The sequence below is a fragment of the Vulpes vulpes genome, chromosome 14, assembly GCF_048418805.1.
Source record: "Vulpes vulpes isolate BD-2025 chromosome 14, VulVul3, whole genome shotgun sequence".
Classification (NCBI taxonomy): Eukaryota; Metazoa; Chordata; class Mammalia; order Carnivora; family Canidae; genus Vulpes; species Vulpes vulpes.
The window spans coordinates 334,624-357,234 of record NC_132793.1 but is presented as its reverse complement, the minus strand read 5'-3'; the positions used below and the strand labels follow the sequence as shown (position 1 = coordinate 357,234).

Sequence of the window (22,611 nt, the reverse complement as noted above, 5' to 3'; positions counted from 1 at the left end):
CGCCCATGTGCGTGCTGTGCTTCGTGAAGGCGCTGGTGCACGTGTTCAGGCTGTACCTGGCCGCCAGCTGCAGCTACGCCCTCTGCGGCCCGCCCGGGGACTTCCGCCGGGACGCGGTGCGCGCGGGGGGCGCGGGCGCGGGCGCGGGCGCGGGCGGGGGGCGGCGGGCGCTCACGTGCGCGGCGGCCGCGGCGGGCGTGTGGCTGGTGCTCGGCGCGGCGCGGGGCGCGGAGGCGGCGGGGCGGCCGCGGGGCGGGGCGCGGGCCCCGGCGCTGTGCCTCCTGCTGCAGCTGCGCGAGCTCCCGGGGCACGTGGCCAGCTACGCGCTGGCGCACTCGCTGGGCCGCTGGCTCGTGTGCCCGGGCTCCGTGTCCCTGATGGCGCGCGCGCTGCTGCCGCTGCTGCAGCGGGGCCAGGAGCGCCTGGCGGAGCGCTACGGGGGGCTGCGCGCCAAGCTGGCGGCCCGCGACGGCGGCGACATCGACGCGCTGTTCATGGACCGGCGCGCGCACCCGGGCCGCGGCGGCCGCGGCCTGCGCCTGGTCATCTGCTGCGAGGGCAACGCGGGCTTCTACGAGATGGGCTGCCTGTCGGCGCCGCTGGAGGCCGGCTACTCGGTGCTGGGCTGGCACCACGCGCGCGCCGGCGGCAGCCCGGGCGCGCCGTCCCCGGGGCGCGACGCCAGCGCGGCGGACGCGGTGGTGAGGTTCGCGCTGCAGCGCCTGCGCTTCCCGCCCGCGCACGTGGTGCTCTACGGCTGGTCGGTCGGCGCCTTCGCCGCCGCCGGGGCCGCCGCGACCCACCCGGAGCTGGGCGCGCTCGTGCTCGACGCCAGCTTCGACGACCTGGTGCCGCTGGCGCTCAGGGTCATGCCGCACAGCTGGACGGGGCTCGTGGTGCGCACCGTGCGCGAGCACTTCCACCTCGACGCGGCCGCGCCGCTGTGCCGCTACCCGGGCCCGGTGCTGCTGCTGCGGCGCTCGCGGGCCGCCGCGGCGGGCACCCCGGGGCCCCCGCGCCCCCTGCCGGCCGGCGGCGTGGAGGGCAACCGCGGCGACGAGCTGCTCCTGCGGCTGCTGCGCCACCGCTACCCGGCGCTGATGGCGCGCGAGGGCCTGGCCGCCGTGACGCGCTGGCTGCGGGCCGGGAGCCCCGCGCGGGAGGCCGCCCTGTACGCGCGCGCGCGCGTGGACGACGAGCGGTGCCTGGCGCTGCTGCGCTCCTACCGCGCGCGCCGCGAGGCCGAGCAGCCGGACGCCGGGGCCTGCGGGCCGCACGGGCCGCCCTTCCCGTGGCGGCTGGGCCGGGGCCTGAGCGCGCGCCGCCGCCGCCAGCTCGCGCTCTTCCTGGCGCGCAGACACCTCCGGACCGTGGACGCCACGCACTGCAGCCCGCTGGAGCCCGAGGACTTCCAGCTGCCCTGGAGGCTGTAGTCCGGGCCTGCGGCGGCCGCCAGCGCCCCGCGCCCGCTCCCCCCGCCCCACGCCCACACCAGTAAAGCCGGCCCTGCCTGGGGATCCCGACCTGCTGAATGGGGAGGGCGCCGCGCACCCCCTCGCCCCGGGTCCCCCCCGCCGAACGCCGCGGACCTCCGTGGCTCCCAGCTCCCGGGCGGAGCCAGAGCCCAGCCCGCCCGCGGTGGCGCCTCGATCCCCCCGCGGGATGGCGGGATGGCGGGATGGCGGGCGGGGGGCTCCCCGAGGTGCCCCGACCGGGCCTAGGACACAGGACGGTCCTGGGAGCGGTCCGTGCCCGTCACCCCTCGCTGTGAGAGGACGGTGGTCCCGGAGCCCCCGCGGCAGGTGCAGCAGGAGAGCGAGTGGGCGCCCGGGCCCCCTCCCCGCCTCCGCGTTCCTGGTGCTCAGGCAGGTGGCGTGGGGGCGCAGGCACACCTGCGCTGGCCACCCCAGGGCCGGGCGGGACCGGGCGGGGCGGGGCTCCCGGCCCAAGGGTGCAGCGCTGAACCAGACGCCCCTGGGCACAGCCGCGCTGACCGGCGGAGCTCGGCAGGAGGTGGGGGCCCCTGGCTGTCCCCGCCCCAGGACTGCGGCCAGCCAGGTGGGCTGAGCGGGAGACGGACAAACCAAGGTGGCGAGTGGAGCAGACGTTTACTGCACAGGCCACGGCGACACGTGGCTGTGATGCTCCAGAGGCCGGGGGGGGGCGGGGGGGGGAAATGCCTGTGGCCAGGTGAGGCAGGTGCTGGGGGGGTGGGGGAGGACACCTGCAGCCAGGTGAGACAGGCACTGGGAGGGACACCTGCAGCCAGGTGAGGCAGCTGGGGGATGCCTGTGGCCAGGTGAGGCAGGTCTGGGGGGGGCCACCTGAGGCCGGGTGAGGCAGGTGGGGGGGCACCTGCACCCAGGTGAAGTGGGTACTGGGAGGCCAACACCTGTGTCCAGGTGAGGCAGGGGGGTCACCTGCACCCAGGTGAGGCAGGCACTGGGGGGAGACACCTGTGTCTAGGTGAGGCAGGTGGAGGGGGGGACACCTGTGTCCAGGTGAGGCAGGTGGGGGTGTCACCTGCACCCAGGTGAGGTGGGCACTGGGGGGGCGACACCTGTGGCCAGGTAAAGCAGGTGCCCCGGGGGATGCCTGTGGCCAGGTGAGGCAGGTGGGGGGCACCTGCACCCAGGTGAGGTGGGCACTGGGGGGGTGACGCCTGTGTCCAGGGGAGGCAGATGCTGGGGGGGTGGGAAGGACACCTGCGGCCAGGTGAGGCAGGTGGAGGGATGCCTGTGTCCAGGTGAGGCAGATGGGAGGGCACCTGCACCCAGGTGAGGCGGGCACGGGGGGGGGGGGGCGACGCCTGTTTCCAGGTGAAGCAGGTGCCCCAGGGGGACGCCTGTGGCCAGGTGAGCCTTGAGCGATACACGAAGGGGCTCCGGGCAGCGCGGTCGAAGGCTCAGGTCCCCAGGCGTTGAGCACCACGTAAGGGTTTGCTCGCAGTGGCGACTCCGAGCCACAGCGGGGAGGCCTGGGGCCTTGTTTCAGCACCACCGGGTGGTCCAGGGCTGGCTCCCGGCCGAGAAGTCCGGCGTTTGCTGGGGACCCCGGGCCCATCCCTGCGGCCTCGCTGCCCCCCCGCCCCGGCTCCCGGGCTGCCGGAGAAGGAAGCGCAGGGGTCCTGGGGGATCGCGGTACCGGCGCGCTCGGGGCCTGCCGGTAGGTCGGGGCGGAGGGGGCGGGGGGGGGGGGAAGCCCGGCCGGCGGCGCATGCGCAGACCGGCGCCCGCGGCGGGGGGGGCGGGGGGCAGCGGCGCGGACACGCCCACGTAACGCGGTGCGATCCCCGCAACAACTGAGGGGAGGAGCCACCCGCAGAGTCAGGCGGGCGGGCCTCACGGGGCCTCAAGCGGGCTGTGCGCGGCGCTAGCCTCGGCGCTGCCTGGAAGAGGCCAGCCCCAGGCTGCCCGGCGCCGTGTCGGACAGTCCTCCCCCCCCCCTCCCCGCGGCCCCGCGGCCTGTTCCACCTGCGCCCCGCCGGGGGCCGACGGAGCCATCCCTTAGGACCGGCCGCCCCTTCCGGCTTCGGCCGCAGCCTCGGCCAATCAGGTTGGGGCAGGTAATAGGGACGGGGCCGAGCCACGCCCTCATTGGACACGGCCGGCGGGGGCGGGGCAGGCGGCAAGCGGAAGTGGGCCGTCGCGTCGCTGATTGCGTCACGCCGCCGTGGCTGAGGCGGTTCCGCTGGTTGGCGTGTACGCGGCTGGCGAGCCCCGGTGCGGCCCGGCGCCCGAGACCCCGGCCCGACCCCCCTGCGGCCCGGCCGCCGCGCGAACATGGACTCCGCAGGCCAAGGTACCCGCGGCCGGCGCCTCGGCGCGTCCCCGGCGGCGCGTCTCGGACCCTCGGGCCCTGCGCCTCCGTCCGCCGCGCGGCTCGCCTGCAGCTGCGAGCCTCAAAGCTTCCGACGGTCGTGGCTCGGCGTCCGGGCCGCTCGGGCGGGCCCCCGGCGCCCCTGCCTCCGCCCCGGCCGCTGGCGGCGTGCCCGGCCGGCCTCCGTCCCCCTCGGGTGGCAACGCGGCTCGGAGCCCGGGCTCCCTGGGGGCGGGCGGCCGAGCGGAGCTGCCGGCGCGTTCCTGCGCGGCCGCCCCGGGCAACTGCGGGGCTCCCGGGCTCTTCCTGCCCTAGCTCGGGTGCGGGAGGCTCGGCGTTGGGCCTGCTGCGGAGCTGGGCGGGACGAGAGGAGCTGCTTGGCGCCTGCTGCAGACCCGCCTCGCACGTGGCCTCGCTCCGTTTTGGGGTGACCCCTTGAGACTTGCTGTGTTGGCCCCATGCAGGTGATGGATGGCACAGCCCTGGGCAGCGGGGACTCCCCGGACCGCCGCGCCGCGCCTTGGCCTGCTTGCTTAGTGCCCAGCCTCTCCCTGGGGTGATGCCTGTGGGCTCAACGTGTCCGCGGGCATTCGTTTATTATTATTATTATTTTTTAAACAGAAGAGAAAGATAGTGGGGATTTTAAGGCATGTAGCGAATTTGAGCAGGTTCAACGTAGCAGATACAAACGCAGAAGTCAAGTCAGGTAGGTTGAGCTCAGGATCTGTTGGTAAACTGGACACGCTGTATGTGGTGAACAGGTATCAGCGGCCAGGAGGTGCCGACCTCAGCTGTCCCGGGGCGTGTGAAGGGACTAAGCCAAATAGAGCATCTTTGGTTTGTTTGTTTAATATTTTATTTATTCACGTGAGACACACAGAGAGAGACGGAGGCAGAGAGAGAAGCAGGCGCCACGCAGGGAGCCCGACGTGGGACTCGATCCCAGGACCCCAGGATGACGCCCTGGGCCAAAGGCGGCGCTAAACCGCTGCACCACCCAGGGATCCCAGCATCTTTGGTTTTAAGTGCAGTCTATTTTAGCACACTCTGGGATTTCCACTAGAGAAACATAATCTGCGACTAAAGAACTTCTTTCCAACCTTTGTGACTTCACGTCTATTTTATTTGTTTCCTTCTTAAAAAGTTCACTTATTTAACGTCTACAGCTCCCGTGGGGCTCGAGCTCCCAGCCCTGGGATCAAGAGCCAGCCAAGTGCCCCTGTGCCTTTACTGTTAAACGTGCTAGACACGGTGCCGATTGCGTGGTACTGAAGGACAGCCGTGGGTTCGGAGCTGGGAAGAATTGAAGCTGACGCATGTTTCCTCGTGTGGCCTCTCACCAACTTTTAGTGCAGGCGGGAAGATGCTTTTAAATCAAAGAGGAGATAGTGTAGGAATTGGAACCCGATCCGGTGCAGCAGAGGTGCGGAAGCAGTGTTGCCTCTGCGCCTCGCTGCGTGTTGCTGTGGAGCGAGGGTTGAGGACAGACTACAAGGCGTATTTTGTTTTGCTGACTCTCGGCTGGGGCTGGGTGATGGGCATACGCTCCTGGTGTGTAATTTTAGTGTGTGCTCTGCGGATTGGTTGATTGGAAGTGGTGCTTGTTGAGTTTACGGCTGCATTAGGTTTCTCCGCCCTAAAACTTAGATCTGTTAGGTCTGACAGCTTTGTTTGTGGCAAAGGTTTCCTATCTCAGGAAAGTGCACTCGCATGGGGGAAGCAGTTTGGGTCTGGCTGCCTTTCTTGTGTCCTGAAGTAGCACCTTGGGTGGTCTGAGGTGCCCTTGGCCTGATGCCAAACCATCCCTGCAGAGCTTGTCCCGGCAGAGGTGTTGGTTCTCTCCACGGTCCCCGCCCCCCAGCCTGTCCTCTCACTCTCTCCTCCTTCCTTGGTGGAGACCTCGACCTTGTCCACTTCTCTTTAACTTCGTATTGACACCATCTGGTCTTATGTCTCTGGCAGATATCAACCTGAATTCTCCTAACAAAGGTCTGCTGTCCGACTCCATGACAGATGTCCCTGTCGACACGGCGGTGGCTGCCCAGACTCCTGCTGCGGAGGGTCTGACCGAGGCTGAGGAGGAGGAGCTTAGGGCTGAGCTTGCAAAGGTGCTGTGTCTTGGCCATTTTTCCTGGGGTAACCATGAGCTAATGAGGGGGCAGAGAGCTGGCTGTGCTCTGCAGAAATTGCCCTGAGAGGGCATTCCTAGAGTCCCTCAGAAACTGCTCTTTGTGGCCACGTTGTCTGTGCTCAGCGCCTTGTAAGTACTCCATGAGGAGGACGTCTGCATGGGGACAGCTGTTCTGAGCACACCGTCTACTGGGAGTTTCTTCGTTAGAATTAACACTTGATAGTTTGGAGACTCCACAAGCCATCTGCCCTGGATCTTCATTTTTCTTTTAAAACATTTAATTTGTAAAAAGTGCTTCATGTGAGCATTTTGTTTATTTATTTTTAAAGATGCAGAGAGGATCTCCTTTTAAAAAAACAAAAAACATTTTATTTATTTATTCATGAGAGAGAGGCAGAGACACAAGCAGAGGGAGAAGCAGGCTCCCTATAGGGAGCCTGATGCAGGACTCGATCCCAGGACCCCTGGATCACGCCCTGGGCCAAAGGCAGATGCTAAACCACTGAGCCACCCAGGTGCCCCTCATGTGATCATTTTAAAGTGAGTCTTTTAAGAGGAAGTGATAATTAAGACCCAAAATTTCCAAGTACAATTTTTACTTATAGCTTCTGCTGGAGATGTTTGTTTTTACCGTGTGATGCAGAATCTAGTGGTACTCACTTGGGATTCAAAATCTGGGGACAGGGATCCCTGGGTGGCGCAGCGGTTCGGCGCCTGCCTTTGGCCCAGGGCGCGATCCTGGAGACCCGGGATCGAATCCCACATTGGGCTCCCGGTGCATGGAGCCTGCTTCTCCCTCTGCCTATGTCTCTGCCTCTCTCTCTCTCTCTCTCTCTGTGACTATCATAAATAAATAATAATAAAAAAAATAAAATGACAAAAAAAATTAAAAAAAAAAAATCTGGGGACACGGGGCAGCCCCGGTGGCGCAGCGGATTAGCTCCGCCTGCCGCCCAGGGTGTGATCCTGGAGACCTGGGATCAAGTCCCACGTCAGGCTCCCTGCATGGAGCCTGCTTCTCCCTCTGCCTGTGTCTCTGCCTCTATCATTCATGAAAATAAATAAATAGATAGATAGATAGATAGATAGATAGATAGATAGATAGATAGATAGACAGACCAACCAACCAACCACGCAATCTTTTTAAAAAACAAAACCTGGGGACATGAATTTGTCAGTATCTGAGTGTAGCATCTGTCAGTCAGAGCTGGTGTGCTGCCTGTCACAGGCCTCTGCGCTGTCTTCAGAGATGAGCCCTGTGTTGATAAAAGAGCTAGGTGGGCAGATGAACCTCAGCCACAACCGGGTTTCAGACCAAGGGGGAAAAGGATTCAGCGGTTTCTGAGTTGAGTGAAGATTATGGGAGCAGCAACAGGCAATGCAGTGAGGCTTATGCTGTGTACTAGGTCATTTCAGAGTTGAGCTGCAGAGTGGAGAAGTTCTATGTCACTTAAAATTTTCAGCGTGAACTTCCCCTAACACAGCTGGATTGCACACCCTCAAACCCTATCGATCATCACACCAGAGTGGAATGTTCTAATCACTGGCTGTTACTGCTGGAGTAACGTGTAATAGTTGGGCCTTAGATGATCCTATGTTTCTAAATTACATCTTGTTTCAACTGTTTTCTGATGGAAAACTAATGATGTAAGGATTCTGAGCTACTTTTTATCACTTTATTCCAAACAACCACTTTTTTAAGAGAAAGACCCCCCCCCCCCCCGTTTTTTTTAATGGCAGCTGTTGACACTGGAGCTGAAAACAGACATCTGGTGTTGTGAAACTCCAGAGAACGCTTCATTCTCAAGTTGCATCCTTTTTTTGTTGTTGTTAATTTTACGACCTCAGAAGATTCAGGTCTTTATTGTCAGGAGTCTTTCTCTTACGAGTTCAAACTACCTTAACCACAGAAGGGAATTTACTTTTGGCCTGGGTAACTGCCTTTCCCAAGACCTGAGATGACCTCAGGAACATACGTGTTCCCGTAAGGGCTGTTGCTCTGTTATCTGGGTATCTGGCTGGCCGGCCATCTGTTTGTCAGCTCCCCTTCCTAGTGCAGATGGGTCCTGGCTGCCAGCAGTTCCAGCTTCTGAGCCCAGAAGGAGAGGGGCTTGACTCTTCAAACACCTGTGCCCCATCCGGTGGGGGTGGGATGGAGCTATGGAGCTGATAGGCCTGGTGTGGTGATGCGTGGGTGGGCACAGTGATTACAAGCCTCACCAGAGCCACTTGACTTGGGGGGATGAGACGGTCTTCCCGAAGAAGTTGGAGTGCCAGTACCAGATAAAAACAGGGTGGTGGTTGGACACAGACTCCGTTCTTAACGCAGGTTATATTTCTGTAAGCGGAAAGCCCTTAGAGCATTCCGAGAAACTTCTCATTGCAGTGTGTGTGAGGATGTTAGTCACTTCCCACAACACTGGTACTAATCAAGTCAACTGTGTGCTTTTACAGGTGGAAGAGGAAATTGTCACTCTGCGCCAGGTCCTGGCAGCTAAGGAGAGGCACTGTGCGGAGCTGAAAAGGAAGCTGGGCCTCTCTGCCTTGGAAGGCCTGAAGCAGAACCTGTCCAGGAGCTGGCATGACGTGCAGGTGTCGAACGCGTAGGTACCTGCCCTGGGGACTCAAGTATACCTGTGTGCAAGCAGCCAGCCAGATATTCTGAGTCCTTGACCTAACTCCTGGTGTGCAAAGAGCTTAGAGTCTACACATGCTTTTAAAAGGCAGTTGGACGCGCTAGCTAGTTGTCGAAGCAGAAACTGCCAAGAGTGTGTTCCAGTGTCCAAAGTTGAGAGGACACTGATGAGGTCCTTAACGAGACTGATTTTCTGTGATCCCATAGCTCAGTGTGTGCCGAAGCAGACATGAGTCCTTCTCATGAGCCCTTCTCATGAGCATGTTGTGATCACAGCCCCAGGACCTCTGACCCAGATGTGACTCAGTTCTCTGAACTTGGGGAGTGCAGCTACATGGCTCTGAAACACATCCTCCGACGTTTGGAGGGTTGGTTTGGGGAAATGTTTCCCATTAAGAAGCCACGTCCCTGCCGAGAGGTTGAATCCCATTTCATGAAAATCACCTACAAAATCCTATTTCTCTGTCTTAGGAAGTCCTAGATTTTGAATCCGAAGGGTGACTGCCTTCCGTGTTCCTCACAGCAGTCCCGTTCCCCAAGCGCTGTCTTCCGTGGACTGTCCAGGCCCTCGCTTGGCATGACAGGAAGAGGACTGATTGGCTCTGCCACGGCCTCCCCTGGGCCTGCCCAGCAGGTGCTGAGAGGAGGGGCAGATCCTGTCCTCAGGCGGGCTGCACACCCAGCATTGCTGCTCTCCAACCCTCCTCTGTGCTCCCTGGCATTGCACCTGTAGTTTGAAACCTTAGTTAAAATAACTGTTCTACGTGATTTACCACAGACTTTCTGTTTTTAGCTATATGAGAACTTCTGAGAAACTTGGAGAGTGGAATGAGAAAGTGACCCAGTCAGACCTGTGAGTGCCTTTGCCGTCACACCTCCCTCCTCCTCCTCTTCCTCTCCACACTCCTAGGGACAGGGAGGCTGTGCGCACTTGGCACAAACCTGGTTTGGGTGTCTTTTGGCTATTTTATTTTTAGTATTTTTCTGTTCTTAAACACAAATGGAAGTATAATTCTTGTGAAATGGGTGCCTCCCTCTGGTTGCCACGGATGCATCCCTTAGATGAGAGGCCTAACTGGGTCTGGGAGCATCTCTGGCTGGTAGGCAGCCCTCAGCCTTCCGAGTGGGCAGACTGGCTGACCGCCATCGGGACTGATGCTGGTGTTCACTTGGGGGGTGGGGGGGTCTTTCTCCTGCAGACCTAGCTCCAGAGGAGGGGTTCTCACAGCTTCACTCAGACTTAGCGCTGGTTCTTGGACGAGGGCTGCCGCACAGGCCATGCTGGTGGGATCTTGGAGGAACCGCTTTGGTCTCAGGGGCACCAGGTGTCAGCCACACAGGACATTAGCAGAGTAGGAAACACGCAGATCGGTTTTCGTGTCCGTCAGAGCTGTAGTTCAGAGTGAGTCCTGATGTTTTATTTGAGATCCTTACGCATGGTAATAGCACTTCATTGATCTTTGCTCCAATCTGATTATGATTCCTCTGAACTGGGTGGGGTCACGTGTTAAGCTATTCACTTTCGGGGATTCTTTTCCCTTTTGTTGAGGAGGAAGTGCAGTGGGGGCTCCCAGAGAGCATGGCGGACAGTCCTTTGTGTTTGGAAGGAAATGGTTGTTAACGAGCTGGTCTTTGTGTGCCTGGGACCCAGGTCGGCTGGCTCTGTGCTCTCAGTCTGTGCCCAGGGGAGCTGGGCACCAGGGCGCTCTGGCGGGTCCTGCCGTTGGTGTGGTTTGGTGTGACCGCAGCCATGGCCACACCCTGGCGTGTTGTGTCTGCGGGGCTGTATCGGAGGATGCCTCCACCACCTGCAGACGTTCTTGAGGTTGAGACAGTGGCTGTCATCTGTGTAGTTTGGGCACCAAGCAGGCTCACGGTGCGCACTTAACCAGAAAAGAATCTCGGGAGACTTTGGTGCTGTTTGTAAAACCGGTTGACAACAGGTTGCTAGGATAGTGTCTCAAATAACTACAACTGTGACTCCTCTGAGAAGCCTGTGGCTCTGGGCATGGAAGTGGCTGGTGGGGTGGCCTTCCCAAGCACCTTGCCAGACGGCGGCCATTCCCCTGAGGCCTCACCCCAAATTCCGTTTGTGGAGCAGTTGCCAAAGTGACACTCCGGGGGCTGGAGCATTTCTGCAGGGACGGCACAGGAGGACGATGACCCAGCTCCTGGTGGGATGACTGGAAACATTGGCTGCCTTGCGCTCCCTGGGGTGAAGGTGCCTGCCTGGTCATTGCTGCAGGAGGCCACTGGTGGGGTGCGACTGCCCTGAGCGTCAGCAAAAACGTCTGTGCCTGTAGCGCTGCTTTTCGTGAAGCCGTGCTGGGCACAGGCAGTGTCGATGCTACGCATGCTTTCTCTCAGGGAACTAGTTCTTTACTCAGCCTGCCGTGCACAAGAGGTGTGTTCTCTTCGTTGGGTCGCCTAACCGGCTTCTGTCTATTGGTAGACAGAGCTGAAGATGTGCAGGTGGCGCCAGGTCAACTCCGTAGCCGTGGTTGGTGTGTTGAGTCCTTCGTTTGTACGTGACAGCACAGACGTAGATGGTGTCGGCCTTGTCCGACTTCTCCCTGGTGCAGGAGGGTGCCCTGCAGTGCAGGTTCGAGTCATTGTATTGCTGCCCAGCAGCAAGGTGGCCGCTGTGGGTCTCGCTGGACTCTCAGTGTGGTCAGGGAGCCGGAGACGGCTCTGGCTGTCCAGACTGGGATTGTGCCCACCCAGAGTTAGAGGTGGCATCGGCCCCCAGGGGAGGGGCCAGGAGCAGGTGCATCCAGCCGATGCCCCATGCTGACTGTGATGGAGGGAGGCTGGTATCGGTCAGGGTCCTACACTTTTGTTTTCCTAAAAGGTAGAAGTAATTTCAGAGGGGCACTGGCCAGGGTGGCACAGCGCAGCCTTGAGCGTGTCTGGGCCCGAGTTCCCTGCATGTAGACTCTGGCTCCGGCCCCCAGCCCTGTCGCTGCCTGAGCTTGGCCTCCGCGTCAGGGACCCTCCAGCGCATCCACCTTGGTTTGGAGGTTCCCGTCCCTGATGGAGTCACTCGTCACTCCTCATTTCCACACCCCAGAGATCCTGAGGGTGGTGGGGTGTGGGAAATCTCTGCGTGGCTCTCCAGCGGGGGTGGTGCCCTTTGGCGTGGCCCATGGCCAGGGTCTCCGGTCCGTTGTCTCGTGGCCGGCTCCAGGCTCAGTCAGCCTCGGGATGCGCCTCCTCGTGGCCCGCGGTGCTCGGCACATGCTTGCCGGCTCTCCCCCTGCAGTTCGCCTGTGGACACAGGTTCTGAAGACTTTGCCTTCGACAAACAGCTTCACCTGGTCGTACGTACCCGTTACTTCACGAGAAATGGCTTGAAGACGTTTTCTGAGTGTTTTCAAAATGAAATGCGCATTTCATTTCATAAGTTACCTTGTAGTTGGTGTTTTATGAGCAATGGCCAAGGCTTCCAGTCTGTTTCTTGCAGGTAACCTGTTTTAGCTCACTTTGAAGAGCGCAGTTTGCCAGGCAAGGGTGAGGGGTGGAGCAGCCCAAAGCACCACCACAAGTCAGGGGCCCCAGAGAAGGTTCCAGAGCCTTTCCTTAGCCGGCCGTGTTGTAGAGGGTGTGCAGCACATTTCCCCTTCCCTTTATTGCCACGGTTCTGCTGACCCCGGGCGAGTGTGGTGCAGGTAGCAGCTCCTGGCCAGGACTCCGTCAGGTTGGAAGGCGGTGCCTCGGAGGATTACAGCTGGGTGTGTGGAAAGCGTCCCACGAGGAGTGTGTGCACTTCAGTGTCTAGTGAGGACCAGCTGCGGTCGGCCCCTCCGCCGGGCGGCCCATCTAGATCCCAGCCCCGGAGTTCTCTGGCTGCTGCTGCACACGTGCTTCCGTTTAGTTTCCGCTCCCATTCAGTTCTGTGTTCCTTTCTGTCACGGGGGAAAGGATTTCTGGGAGTCGGATTTGGCTAAAGGTTGAATTCAGAATTAGACTTTAGTTACTGCCTTAGGAGATCCAGAGCAAATCTTACAGTAAAGATTTTAGGTTATTTTCTCTCCATAATTCATACGTTCCTGGATTCATAGATCTTCCTGGAAAGTAAGGTAAACTTCCTGTTCTGGTGACTTCACCATGTTTTCAAACTCACCTGCTAGAAAGCACATGTTTTGAGACCTAAGCCCTTCTGGGCACCAGAGAAGCCCAAGGCCCCACGTGCTGTGAGAGAGCCTGCCGAGTAGAGGGAGGCCCCTCCAGGAGTGCACAAGGCCGGGCTTCCCCAGGATGGGACGGTGGGGACAGACAGGGTGGCGCCTGGCGGGGGCGGGGCTCGGAGGCTGTCTGGAGTGGTCAGAAGGGCCGGGGAGGGGGAGCAGCAAGCACCCAGTGGGACCTCCTGCAGATGACACTGGGGAGCGGATGGAGGGAGGGGCCCAGAAGCCCTGGTACTGGTGCTGCTGGTGCTGCTGGTGCTGCTGGTGCCATCTGACCTCTGACCTTCCCCGCTCTGACCTGGTGACACCCACAAGGCATCAGAGAGTAGGCAGGTGCCTCGAGAGCCTTGCATCACAGGCTGTTTCCTTAGGTTGGCCAGAAACGAGCCCTCCAACTCAGGCTGCTGGTCTTTTGTTTATGGTGGCAGCTGAACAGGGACTGGCCCTGCCAGGTGTTAGCTCCCAGGGTGGGCCCAACAGTGTCTTTGTGGTCCCTGTGGCCATCTCACAGACATTGCGGTCACGGGTCCATGTCTGAGATGCACGCGCGCGCAGGTGGATGGGGCAGGAGGGCATGGAAAGGGGGGTCTTTACTGATCCAGAGCCACCATTTGCACTGAGATGAAGGTCCCCCAGCTTAGAAAGGCGGTCATAAGACCGCAGAGGAGGATGGGGGCTGGAGGGGCTCCCGGGCCTGGCAGGGCTGCACACCCACACTGTCCAGCGCATCTCCCCACGGGCTTGGTGGAGTTCTGTTAGGAGAGGCTCTCCAAATAAAGTAACAGAACGAGGGGTTTCTGGGTTCTGTCCCCAACCCAGAGCCCCTGTGGGTCTTTCTTCACCGCAGCAGGCAGAGGCTGCACGTCCCAGGTAGTCAGCGTTGTGAGCACTTGAGTGTTAGATGCATGCGGTGGCGTGAGGTCAGGGGGCGGTTGTTGCAGAGCTGGGAGGTTGTGGCCCGGCGCACACTCACTAACGGCTCTCTCTTCCTTCTCTTGGGGTCTCTGGGCGCCTGGCCTCCTTGGCTTTGGGTGGCAGCTGCCCCTCCTATTGGGTTGGTTCAACTGGTGTTTCTTCTCAGCTACAAGAAGACTCAGGAAACCCTCTCTCAGGCGGGACAGAAGACTTCAGCTGCCCTGTCCACCGTGGGCTCCGCCATTAGCAGGAAGCTCGGGGATATGAGGTGAGATGCTCCATCAGGTGAGGGTTCGGGGGGCCTAGAGCTGCTGGAGGCTCTGCAGGAGCCCAGGCTCAGATGCATACCCCTCGGGGGCCCCTTGGCACCCACAGATGCGGACACACAAGCCTGGACCAGTCGGTTCCCGGTCCCTGGTCTGTGGGCTGCCTCTTTGCCATTCTGTGTTTCTTGGGGGAGGGGCTCACTGTTTCTTTTGAGTAACTTCTAATGCTTGGGACCCGTAAAGGCGGCTGCTTCCCTTTGAAGTTCCACAGAGGGAAGACGGCCCCGTCTGGGGGTCGGTGTCGGGGTGGGGTGTCACTCTGGGCAGCGGTGGGGGTGGGGGTGGGGCATGTTGTTTCCTCCGAGTGTTTGCCCTGCCCTGGTCTCCGAGGTCTCAGAGCGTTTGGCTGCAGGCCAGGGGCCCCTCCTGAATGGTCTCTCCCAGAGCTGCTGAGACCTTCCTGGCCCCCACAGGTGCCTCGAGCAGGGCCTGGGTCCAGGGAGAGTGGAGCAGATGGCCACTTGGCTGGGCCACAGCCTCACCGCTCCGGCTTGCCCAGCCGTTTCTGCTCTGGGCTCCGGCCGTACCTGCTGGCCCTCCTCTGCTACCCAGCAGGGAGCCAGGGGCATGGCTGCCTCCCCGCTGTGCCCTTGGCAGGCCGTCCTCCAGGACTGTGGGGGCCCAGCGTGCACTGTGGAGTGGCAGTGTGCATGTACTTTGTGACCGTTGCCAGCATCCTGGCCCCCGACGCACACTCGGGACCAGCCCCCTCACTTAGGGAATCCGGGGAACGCCTCCGCTCCCCCACCCCGTGCTGAGGCTTCTGTCTTCTCAGTTGAGAGTCACATTGGTGATGCCTGTGGGCGTGGTGTGCAGTGTTGGGGCCGTCAGCCCTGGAGCCCCTCCTCCCCTCAGGGGCTGCCTCCCCGCCTGCTTAGGTTGGGCACTTCCGCACCTCACAGGCCTGGCACTTGCCTTGTGGGGCCGCAAGGTGAGAGCTCTGCCCTGGTCCCAGAGCCACAGGTGAAGCCACAGACACTTGGACCCCATGGCTGATGCCCACAGCCTTTTTTATTAGTTTTTTGTAATTAGGCCCCCTCCGATTTTTATTTTGAAAAATATCAAATTTTCAGAGAGGCTGAACGGTCAGTATGCAGTCTGTGTGCCTCAGGAGTGCGCGCTCCTGCAGCTGGGGATCCGGTCGTGCTCCCAGCACCTGTGCCTGGGGGGTCCTTTGGGGTCAGCCTGTGAACGTAGGCCTGGAGCACAGTGGCTGTGAGGTATTTGGCCCTACAAGCTGTGGCGCGGAGTTGACAGCAAAGCAGGTGTGCGGTGGTTCCTCCCATAGGCGTCACGGTAATGTGCTAATGCTGACTTTGTGGGTGTGTTCCTGTAACAAATCTCATTTGAAATTAGATGGGACGCCATCGCTGCTGCGCGCTGGGACACCTGCTTGGCCACGTGAGCCGTGCTGTGGTAAGCCCGGTGACAGACTGATCACACGCCACTGGTGGCCTGGCCTTGGTCCCAGGGAGTGCCACGGAGGGCAAGGTGGGCCGTCCCAGCACCACCGGAGCGAGCCGTGTGTCAGGTTGTGCTTGTGCTCTCAAAAGAGAGCATTTGAAGGAGGCAGGGAACGTCTGCAGTGCCTACGTTCTGTGCTCACTAGGAGTGTCCTGTCACTCTGGGCAGTACTCGCTCATCTTAAGTGTCCTTACGGTCAAGTGTGTGCAGTGTTGGCGCTGAGGCGCATGGCTGCGGTCGAGCTGTCGCAGGCCATCTTGAAGGGGCTGCCCTTGGACGATGGCACATTTCTCCGTCTGTGCCTGCGTTCCCGCCCTTGGCTCCGGGAACAGGCATTTGCTGCTGAGCCATGGCATGTAGCCTCTGGTCCTGTGCCTGGCCTCCCTGTGCCTGCCACGGGTCGCGTTAGCACCTGTGCTGCATGTGCGTGGACCGGCCAGCGGGAGGAACCGGGTCCTAGGAGGAACCTTGGTGCCCAGGGGCACTGTCCCGTTTACCGGTGGGGCTCTTTGGTTTTATCCTGCTGTGTTTGCAGGGGTACGGGGAACTCTGACCTTTCCGAGTACTTGATGTGCCCACCATTGCCTCACACATGGTCTCGGGTGGTTTCTGAGGCCGAGGCCTCTTAACCTTGTCAGTTTGCAGCCGAGGTTCAGGACTCCCCACTTCATGAGAATGAAAATGAGGCCTAGGGAAGTTTATATATATTGAGATGTTTGCCCCAAATCCGTGTCCTCAGTGGGCTTGTCCAGGAGCAGCCCTGGCCTGAGAGCCTTTTTTCATGCTCTGGGCCCGAGGTGGCAGTCTGGGAGAGAAGACTGGATTTGGGTTCCAGCAGGGAAGGGTCTCTGGTTAGCTTGGTGACCTGTGACAAGGCACCTGCCTTCCCTAATCCTCAGACTCCTCCTCCACCTGGAGATGGCAGGGCCTGCTGCCCATCCACGCGGGTCACTCCTGAGATGACCTCCACCTTGGGGGTAAGAGGTGGCGGGCCTGGCTGCGTTCTGGAGGACGTGGCTGTGCTGCCCTTGGACACTCGCGTTTCTAGCTTGGAATCTGTCGTCCATAGTGATGCAGCCGGAGTGCAAGGCCCTCGGCTCCGGGGGTGTCCCCGGTCCTGTGGCAGGATATGTGTGTGTGCTCTGGTCCAGCCCGGGCCCTGTGGAGATGCAAGCCAACCTGTTGCTGCCTGGCCTGTCGGCTGAGCCTGGCTGGTCTGGGCTCGCAGGTGTGGGGAAGGCACACAGACCCGGGGCTGGAGCCTGCCTCAGCACACCGCGCACCTCTGCACCGCTCCTCTCTCTGTGGCTTCTTCCCTCTAACTCCAAACAGGGTCATGGACACGCGGGCACCTCGTCTGTGACCCAGGTGGGGTTGTGTGCGTGCGGGAGCCGCGGCCTCTCGCAGAGTTGGGGCTTGGGGAGAGTGGAGGCAGGGTGCATGGCCTGCTCTCCCTGGTGGTGTGAGGACCGGGGGTGGTCGTGGGGGTCCCTGCGTGGCCTTCTGGAGCTTGAGTGGGGTCTGGGTGGGCCCTGGCCTCCCTCTCCTAACGCTGTGTTTCTTCTCCTCCTGCTGCCACTTCTCAGGGCTCGTCCGTTCTCACACTCGTTTAGGTAAGACCGCGGCTGGACGTGCCTGCAAGGCTCTTCCGAGGCAGGGCAGGGCAGGGTGGTCTGTGGCCGGCCTGCGGGAGGCCGGGCTGGAAGACGTGCTGAGGGGCACCATGGCCCCTTGCTGGCTGCTGTGACCGCGTGGCTCCTTGCCGGCCTGCAGCCCGGCCTCGGGGAGCTTGCCCTGGAGCTCATGCCCCACGTATCCCGGGGAAGAGAGCTGGTCGTGTGGGCGGGTCATGCTGACTCTCACTGTTGTGTCCTGTGCATCTTCCTCCAAAACGCTGGCTGCTGTTTTCTCCTCCCCGAGAGGCAGACTTGTCCCCGCAAGCCGAGATTGTCCCGTTGGTCCCGTGAGGCAGCGAGCAGCACTGGGCCGCAGTCAGGCCTCCCGAGGTCCCCATTCTGTGCTGATTCAGTGGCGCTTTCCTAGCCTGACGCCAGTGCTGCCGCCCCGTCACACACCCTTCCGGTCTGGAGGCCTGGAGCCCAAATCCAGAACAATGTGTGATTGTAAATATTTTTACTTACTTGACCTGGTTCTTTCTCTTTTGCCAAAAAGTCACTTCCCTTGCTGTGAAGTCATGTGAGGACACCTGACAGTCCCTTGTACTAGAAGTCTTTTGAAGCCCCAGGCCTACGTGTTAAAGCTCTCCCCCGCAGGGTGCCGTTTCTGGGTCAGCTTTGGGGGCCGGGGAGAGGACCCTGGGGTCAGGGGCCTTCTGTCGTGCAGTGGCCAGAGCTCACCTGCCCTGCAGAGTCGGGTTCTGGTGGACGAGCCGATGGCGCGGTGAATGCCAGTCTGTCCCTGTGCTAACTCCTGCTTCCTTCTCTGCCTCTACCATGCTTGCGAGCAGCAGCTCTTCAATCCGCCACTCGATAAGTATGCCGGCCATGAGGTAACGTGCACTCGTGCTCCGGAGCTCTCAGAGCCGGGGTGGGAGCCGGGTGGGAGCGGGTGGCTCCTGCCGGTCAGCCTCACACATCCTGCGTTCCTGAGCCAAAGACCATCTTCCCCTGGCAGCCTCCTGTGGGCCAAGGGTTGGAAAGACCCCATCGAGGCTAATGAGCTAGTGGGGAAGAGGCTCCGAGGAATGCATTGTGCTAAATAGGCTCCATCTGGAAGCTTCCAGAGCTGCCCGTGGGGCTGGCCAGGTTGGGGCAGAGAGAGCCATGCATACACCTGGCACCCAGGAGGCCTGAGGTGCCTCCGAGCCTACTATGGAAACTTTGATCCGCACCTGGAGGGGAGTCCTGGTCTCAGATCACCCAGAGGTGTGGCCTGTTCTGGAAACCTTCCCTGTGGTGCAGCAGCAGAGCCCCCGTCCTCGTTACAGGAGAATCTGCTGTGGCTGCCGCCCCCACAGCCTGTGTGCGGGTCCTTGACAGGCTGCTACCAGAGGCCTGAGGGCTGGGGGCTGGGCCAACCGGGGTGGGGGGGTGGGGGGGGTGGGGGAAGGGTGCCGGCTGGGGTAGGGCCTGGCCTGCTTCCTCCTGCTCGCTCCCTTGTCCCAGAACTGTCCTTGGTTTTCCTTTGCTTGACTTGTGTCAGAGATTGGTGTCAGGAGCACCTGGGACGTTCCGTGACCTCAGCATGTGTGTACCTCGGGTGCAGTGACGTGTGCCCCACACTCACCCGCTGGCGACGTGCAGGTCTCCTGTGCTTGCAGTTGGCAGGTGTGGCCGACCTGCTCTGACCCGGAAGCCGCCAGGATGACCTGGCCTGGGCCGTCTTCAGACCTTGCTGTGCCCCCCTCCTGTGGGGCCTGTCAGCGTTTACAGTGAGGTCTCAGGATGCTGTCAGGGATCTTTCTGGAGCTTGACCCTAAAGCCGAGATTTAGGAGGGCAGCACAAGCGCTTGCTTGCTGCACTGATCTCTCCTCCTTCTCTCTTTAAAGGAATTCTGCGACCTTCAAGTCCTTTGAAGACCGAGTTGGGACCATAAAGGTAACTGTATCTGGACCTTTCACTTGTCTTGTCGGGGTGTGACCTGTCCTTTACGTAAACTTGCTTAGTCACCGTAGTTCCCGTGCAGCGACAGGAACTAACGCAGGGGGGTCCTTGTACCTTTTACACAGTTTCCCCAGTGATCCCGTTTTGCACCACAAGCAGGATAGGACAGTGGTACAGCCAAGGTGGACAGTCTCATCCCCACAGCCGTCCTTCCTGGTGCTCGCCTTCCTCCGGCTGCCCCACAGCCACTAATCTGTTCTCCATTTCGATGACTTACCATTTCACGAGTGTCATGGGATTGGAACCATATAGCGTGGAACCTTTGAAGATTTGCTCTCTTTACACTGCATAAGTCCCTGGAAATACTGCCAGCCTGTTGCCCGTGTCGGGGATTTGCTCCTTGACATTGCTGATCCGTGTCCATCCATGTGGCGTAGACTCTAGGGAGCTGAGCAGCTGGGAGTCCCAGCGCCGCCTAGCGCCTGCCGGGCATGGTGTGCTCTGTCTCAGGGTTTGGTTTTGTTTTGTTTTGTTTCTTGGTTTTTTTCCCATCTGTAGTCTAAGGTTGTAGGTGGCAGAGAGAATGGCAATGACAACCTTCCCTCCCCGACCGGGAGTGGCGACAAGCCCCTGCCCGACCACACGCCTTTCTAAGCCCATCGCAGCTTTGCCTGGCCACGGAACAAGTGCAAGCACACCCTCATCGCCACTGCAGCCCTGCCCCGGAGCAGCAGCCCGCCAGGCCGCAGGCGGACGCACACAGCTGGTTTTGAGGACAGTCGTGCCGTTCACATGTAGACGTGGCCGCTGTGTTCGCATGAGTTAGAGAACACAGTCTTGTACGCAGATGCTTTACATTGAAGTTGGTAGATGCAGACCACTGTGCCGTCCTTCCTGGGGCGCAGGGAGTGGACGGGACCGTGGGCCCTTGGGAATCTTGCTCGTTGGTGAGAACGTGGAAGGAGCGGGAGAGCGATAAGCATGAGATAAGTGGGAATTCCTCAGCCTCTCCTTTACTAAGTTACAGAAGGAAGATCCATCCAGAAAGCCCTACCCGATCTTCAGTTTTTATTTCAAACGCTAAATGAGAAACTGTCCCATTTTCTGAAACCCTCCAGAAAAGAAACTGGTTATCAGCAGCCGCCTAATTGTTACACTAATGATCTAGCTTTAACAAAGCAAATTCTTTATTTTTTAAATGCAGTGAATTTTTCAGAAATTAAAGCTAAGCAAAGCAGCTTTAGCCTCAGTTAGAAAACATTATTTCTTTGGACTCAAGCCGAAATACAACGCCTTACATCGCCTTATGCTTTATTTGTTTATAATGTTTTTATATATAAAAATAAGGGTTCTTTAGTGGGTTTTGAGCACTATGTAGACTTCTGCATCTAGCCCGGAGGGCAGCATGCTTGGACATTGGTGTGTTTTGTTCGCCGATGCACTTCACCCCAGTGTATGAAGCCTGCTTCTCTCTCCTCTCAAGGACCGGGGCAACTCCTGCTGGCCAGAGGGCTCCTGGGCCTCTGGGAGCGGGGGTGGGGCAGGAGGAAGAGCTGGCACCCCCCACAGGGAGAGGCTGGTGCCCTCCGTCCTCCGCTCCAGCCTGCCCGTTTGCCGCACGCTGGGGGCGGCCCTGCGTTGGGGTCGGCTGGAACTCTGCTGTCGCCTGTTCTCAGGAGCTACAAAGATCTCATTCTCGTTCTGAAGCTGCCACACCCCAGCAGCCTTGCATTCAGGGCCCCACTCGGGTGTGTGTGGAGGGGCAGCTCCGTGCCTTACTGGCTCCCAGCAGGCAGAGACCTGCGTGCGCAGCTGTGCACCCCCCGGGGGGGGAGCCACCGCAGAGTCCACTCCGGCGGACGGTGGTGTGCTCCGGGTAACCCGAGTGTGCTGGGCAATTCAGGCACCTGGGGGACTGCAGGCCAGGCTGGTGCCGTGGGAAGAACTGCACTCGGTGTGTTTTCTTCAGGGTTAGAATCACGGATGGGGTGTGGTGAGAAGGCGGGATGCAAGTGTAGTAGCTGGTGTAACTTTTCCTTAAAGTGAATAATGGGTAATTTGTCAATAAAGCGTTCCTTTGTGGAAGAGCCCACGTGAGCTCGTGTGGTGCATCTCCCTTTGTTCGTGAAGGTGAGGGGAGAGTGGCCTGTCCGCCCCCCCCCCCCCCGCGAGGCCACCCCCAAGGCAGAGGGGGAGGCGGGCAGGAAGCGGATAAAGCTCGTGCAAATCCCAAGTCTGCCGTAGCGTGGTGACGAATCTCGGGTGTCTGAGGAAGGGGAACGAGGCGCTGGAGACCCAAGCTGGCCCAGGTCAGGGCGCAGCAGCGGGGGGCCTGCAAGCCAGGCTCCAGAGAGGCTGGTCGGCCAACCAGATTGCCCCGTTGAAGGGTTTGGGCCTGGTTTGGGAGCCGCGTGGAAGTCCTGCAGTCACCCCTGGGCTGTGAGGACAGGGAGGCCACCGAGCGTGCGGTGGGCGTCCTGAGAGTCCTGCTCAGGCACAGCTGCCCGTCCTTACGACCGGTGGGCCCTGTGAGCAGAGGTAAATGACGGCCTTGAGCACAGCGACTGCCAAGTGAAGCTCTTGAATTAAGGTGGCTCCCATGGTTGGGCTGGTGAATGTGTCCGCTGCCACAGGGGCCTCGGTGTGTGCAGGGACACTGGTGGAGCGGCCCTGGGACACTTGGAGGGCTCCTCTGTTGATTGTTTTAAGGCACTGTCTGCAAGATTCAAAAGTGGATACCAAGTGGGCTCAGAAACAGGCTCTGGGGCAGCCCTGGTGGTGCAGCGGTTTAGGGCCGCCCTCAGCCCAGGGCATGATCCTGGAGTCCCGGGATCGAGTCCCACCTCGGGCTCCCTGCATGGAGCCTGCTTCTCCCTCTGCCTGTGTCTCTCATGAATAAATAAATAAATAAAATCTTTTTAAAAAAGAAAAAGAAACAAGCTCTGGTTCCCCCCCCCCCCCATGCCATGACCTTTTTTTTTTTCTTTTTTAAGATCTTATTTAAAATAAATAAAGATCTTATTTATTTGAGAGGTGCCTGGGTGGTTGAATCAGTGAAGCATCTGCCTTCTGCTCAGGTCATGATGTTAGGGTCCTGTGATCGAGTCCCGCATCTGGCTCCCTGCTCAGTGGGTGTCTGTTTCTCTCTTTCTCTCTCTGCCCCTAACCTCACTTGTGCTCGCTTGCTGTCTCTCAAATAAATAAAAATATATATTTAAAAAATATTTTTTTTAAGTTTTTTTTTTTTTTTTTTTTTTTAATATTTCTGAGAGAGACAGAGAGAGGCAGAGGGAGAAGCAGGCTCCCTGCAGGGGGCCCAATGCGGGACTCCATCCCAGATCCCGGGGTCACGCCCTGGGCGGAAGGCAGGTGCCCAACCGCTGAACGTCCCTCCCAAAAAAGATTATTTGAGTGAGAGCATGAGCAGGGGGAGGGACCGAGGGAGCAGCAGACTCCACTGAGCAGGGAGCCTGACCCGGGGGCTCCATCCCAGGACCCCGGGATCATGACCGGAGCTGAAGGCAGCTGTCAACAACTAAGCCACCCACGTGCCCCTGTGATGACCCACAT

General features: G+C 59.9%; 2 protein-coding genes across 9 annotated transcripts; both read left to right on the top strand.

Annotated features, from left to right (window-relative positions):
- Positions 1-5,917, top strand: ABHD16B (abhydrolase domain containing 16B). The gene is made up of 2 exons (XM_072735320.1): positions 1-1,494; positions 5,782-5,917. The coding sequence occupies exon 1, from the start codon at positions 6-8 to the stop codon at positions 1,431-1,433; it is 1,428 nt and encodes a 475-aa protein (XP_072591421.1). The 5' UTR covers positions 1-5; the 3' UTR covers positions 1,434-1,494; positions 5,782-5,917.
- On the top strand, positions 3,240-21,128 carry TPD52L2 (TPD52 like 2). Of its 8 annotated transcripts, none has more exons than XR_011996815.1 (10): positions 3,630-3,801; positions 5,782-5,927; positions 8,405-8,553; positions 9,379-9,438; positions 13,854-13,955; positions 15,087-15,278; positions 15,370-17,090; positions 17,945-17,986; positions 18,987-19,035; positions 19,600-21,128. XR_011996815.1 is itself a non-coding variant. In XM_026015111.2 (9 exons), exons 1-9 carry the CDS (start codon positions 3,783-3,785, stop codon positions 19,176-19,178), a joined length of 606 nt encoding a protein of 201 aa, XP_025870896.1. In that variant the 5' UTR covers positions 3,300-3,782; the 3' UTR covers positions 19,179-21,128. The 8 variants fall into 8 exon arrangements, 5 of the variants coding, with proteins under 5 accessions (XP_025870895.1, XP_025870896.1, XP_025870893.1 ...); XR_003237438.2 differs by having other exon boundaries at positions 19,167-21,128; XM_026015111.2 differs by lacking the exon at positions 15,087-15,278 and having other exon boundaries at positions 3,300-3,801; positions 17,064-17,090; positions 19,167-21,128.
- Positions 21,129-22,611: the final 1,483 nt, after the last annotated feature.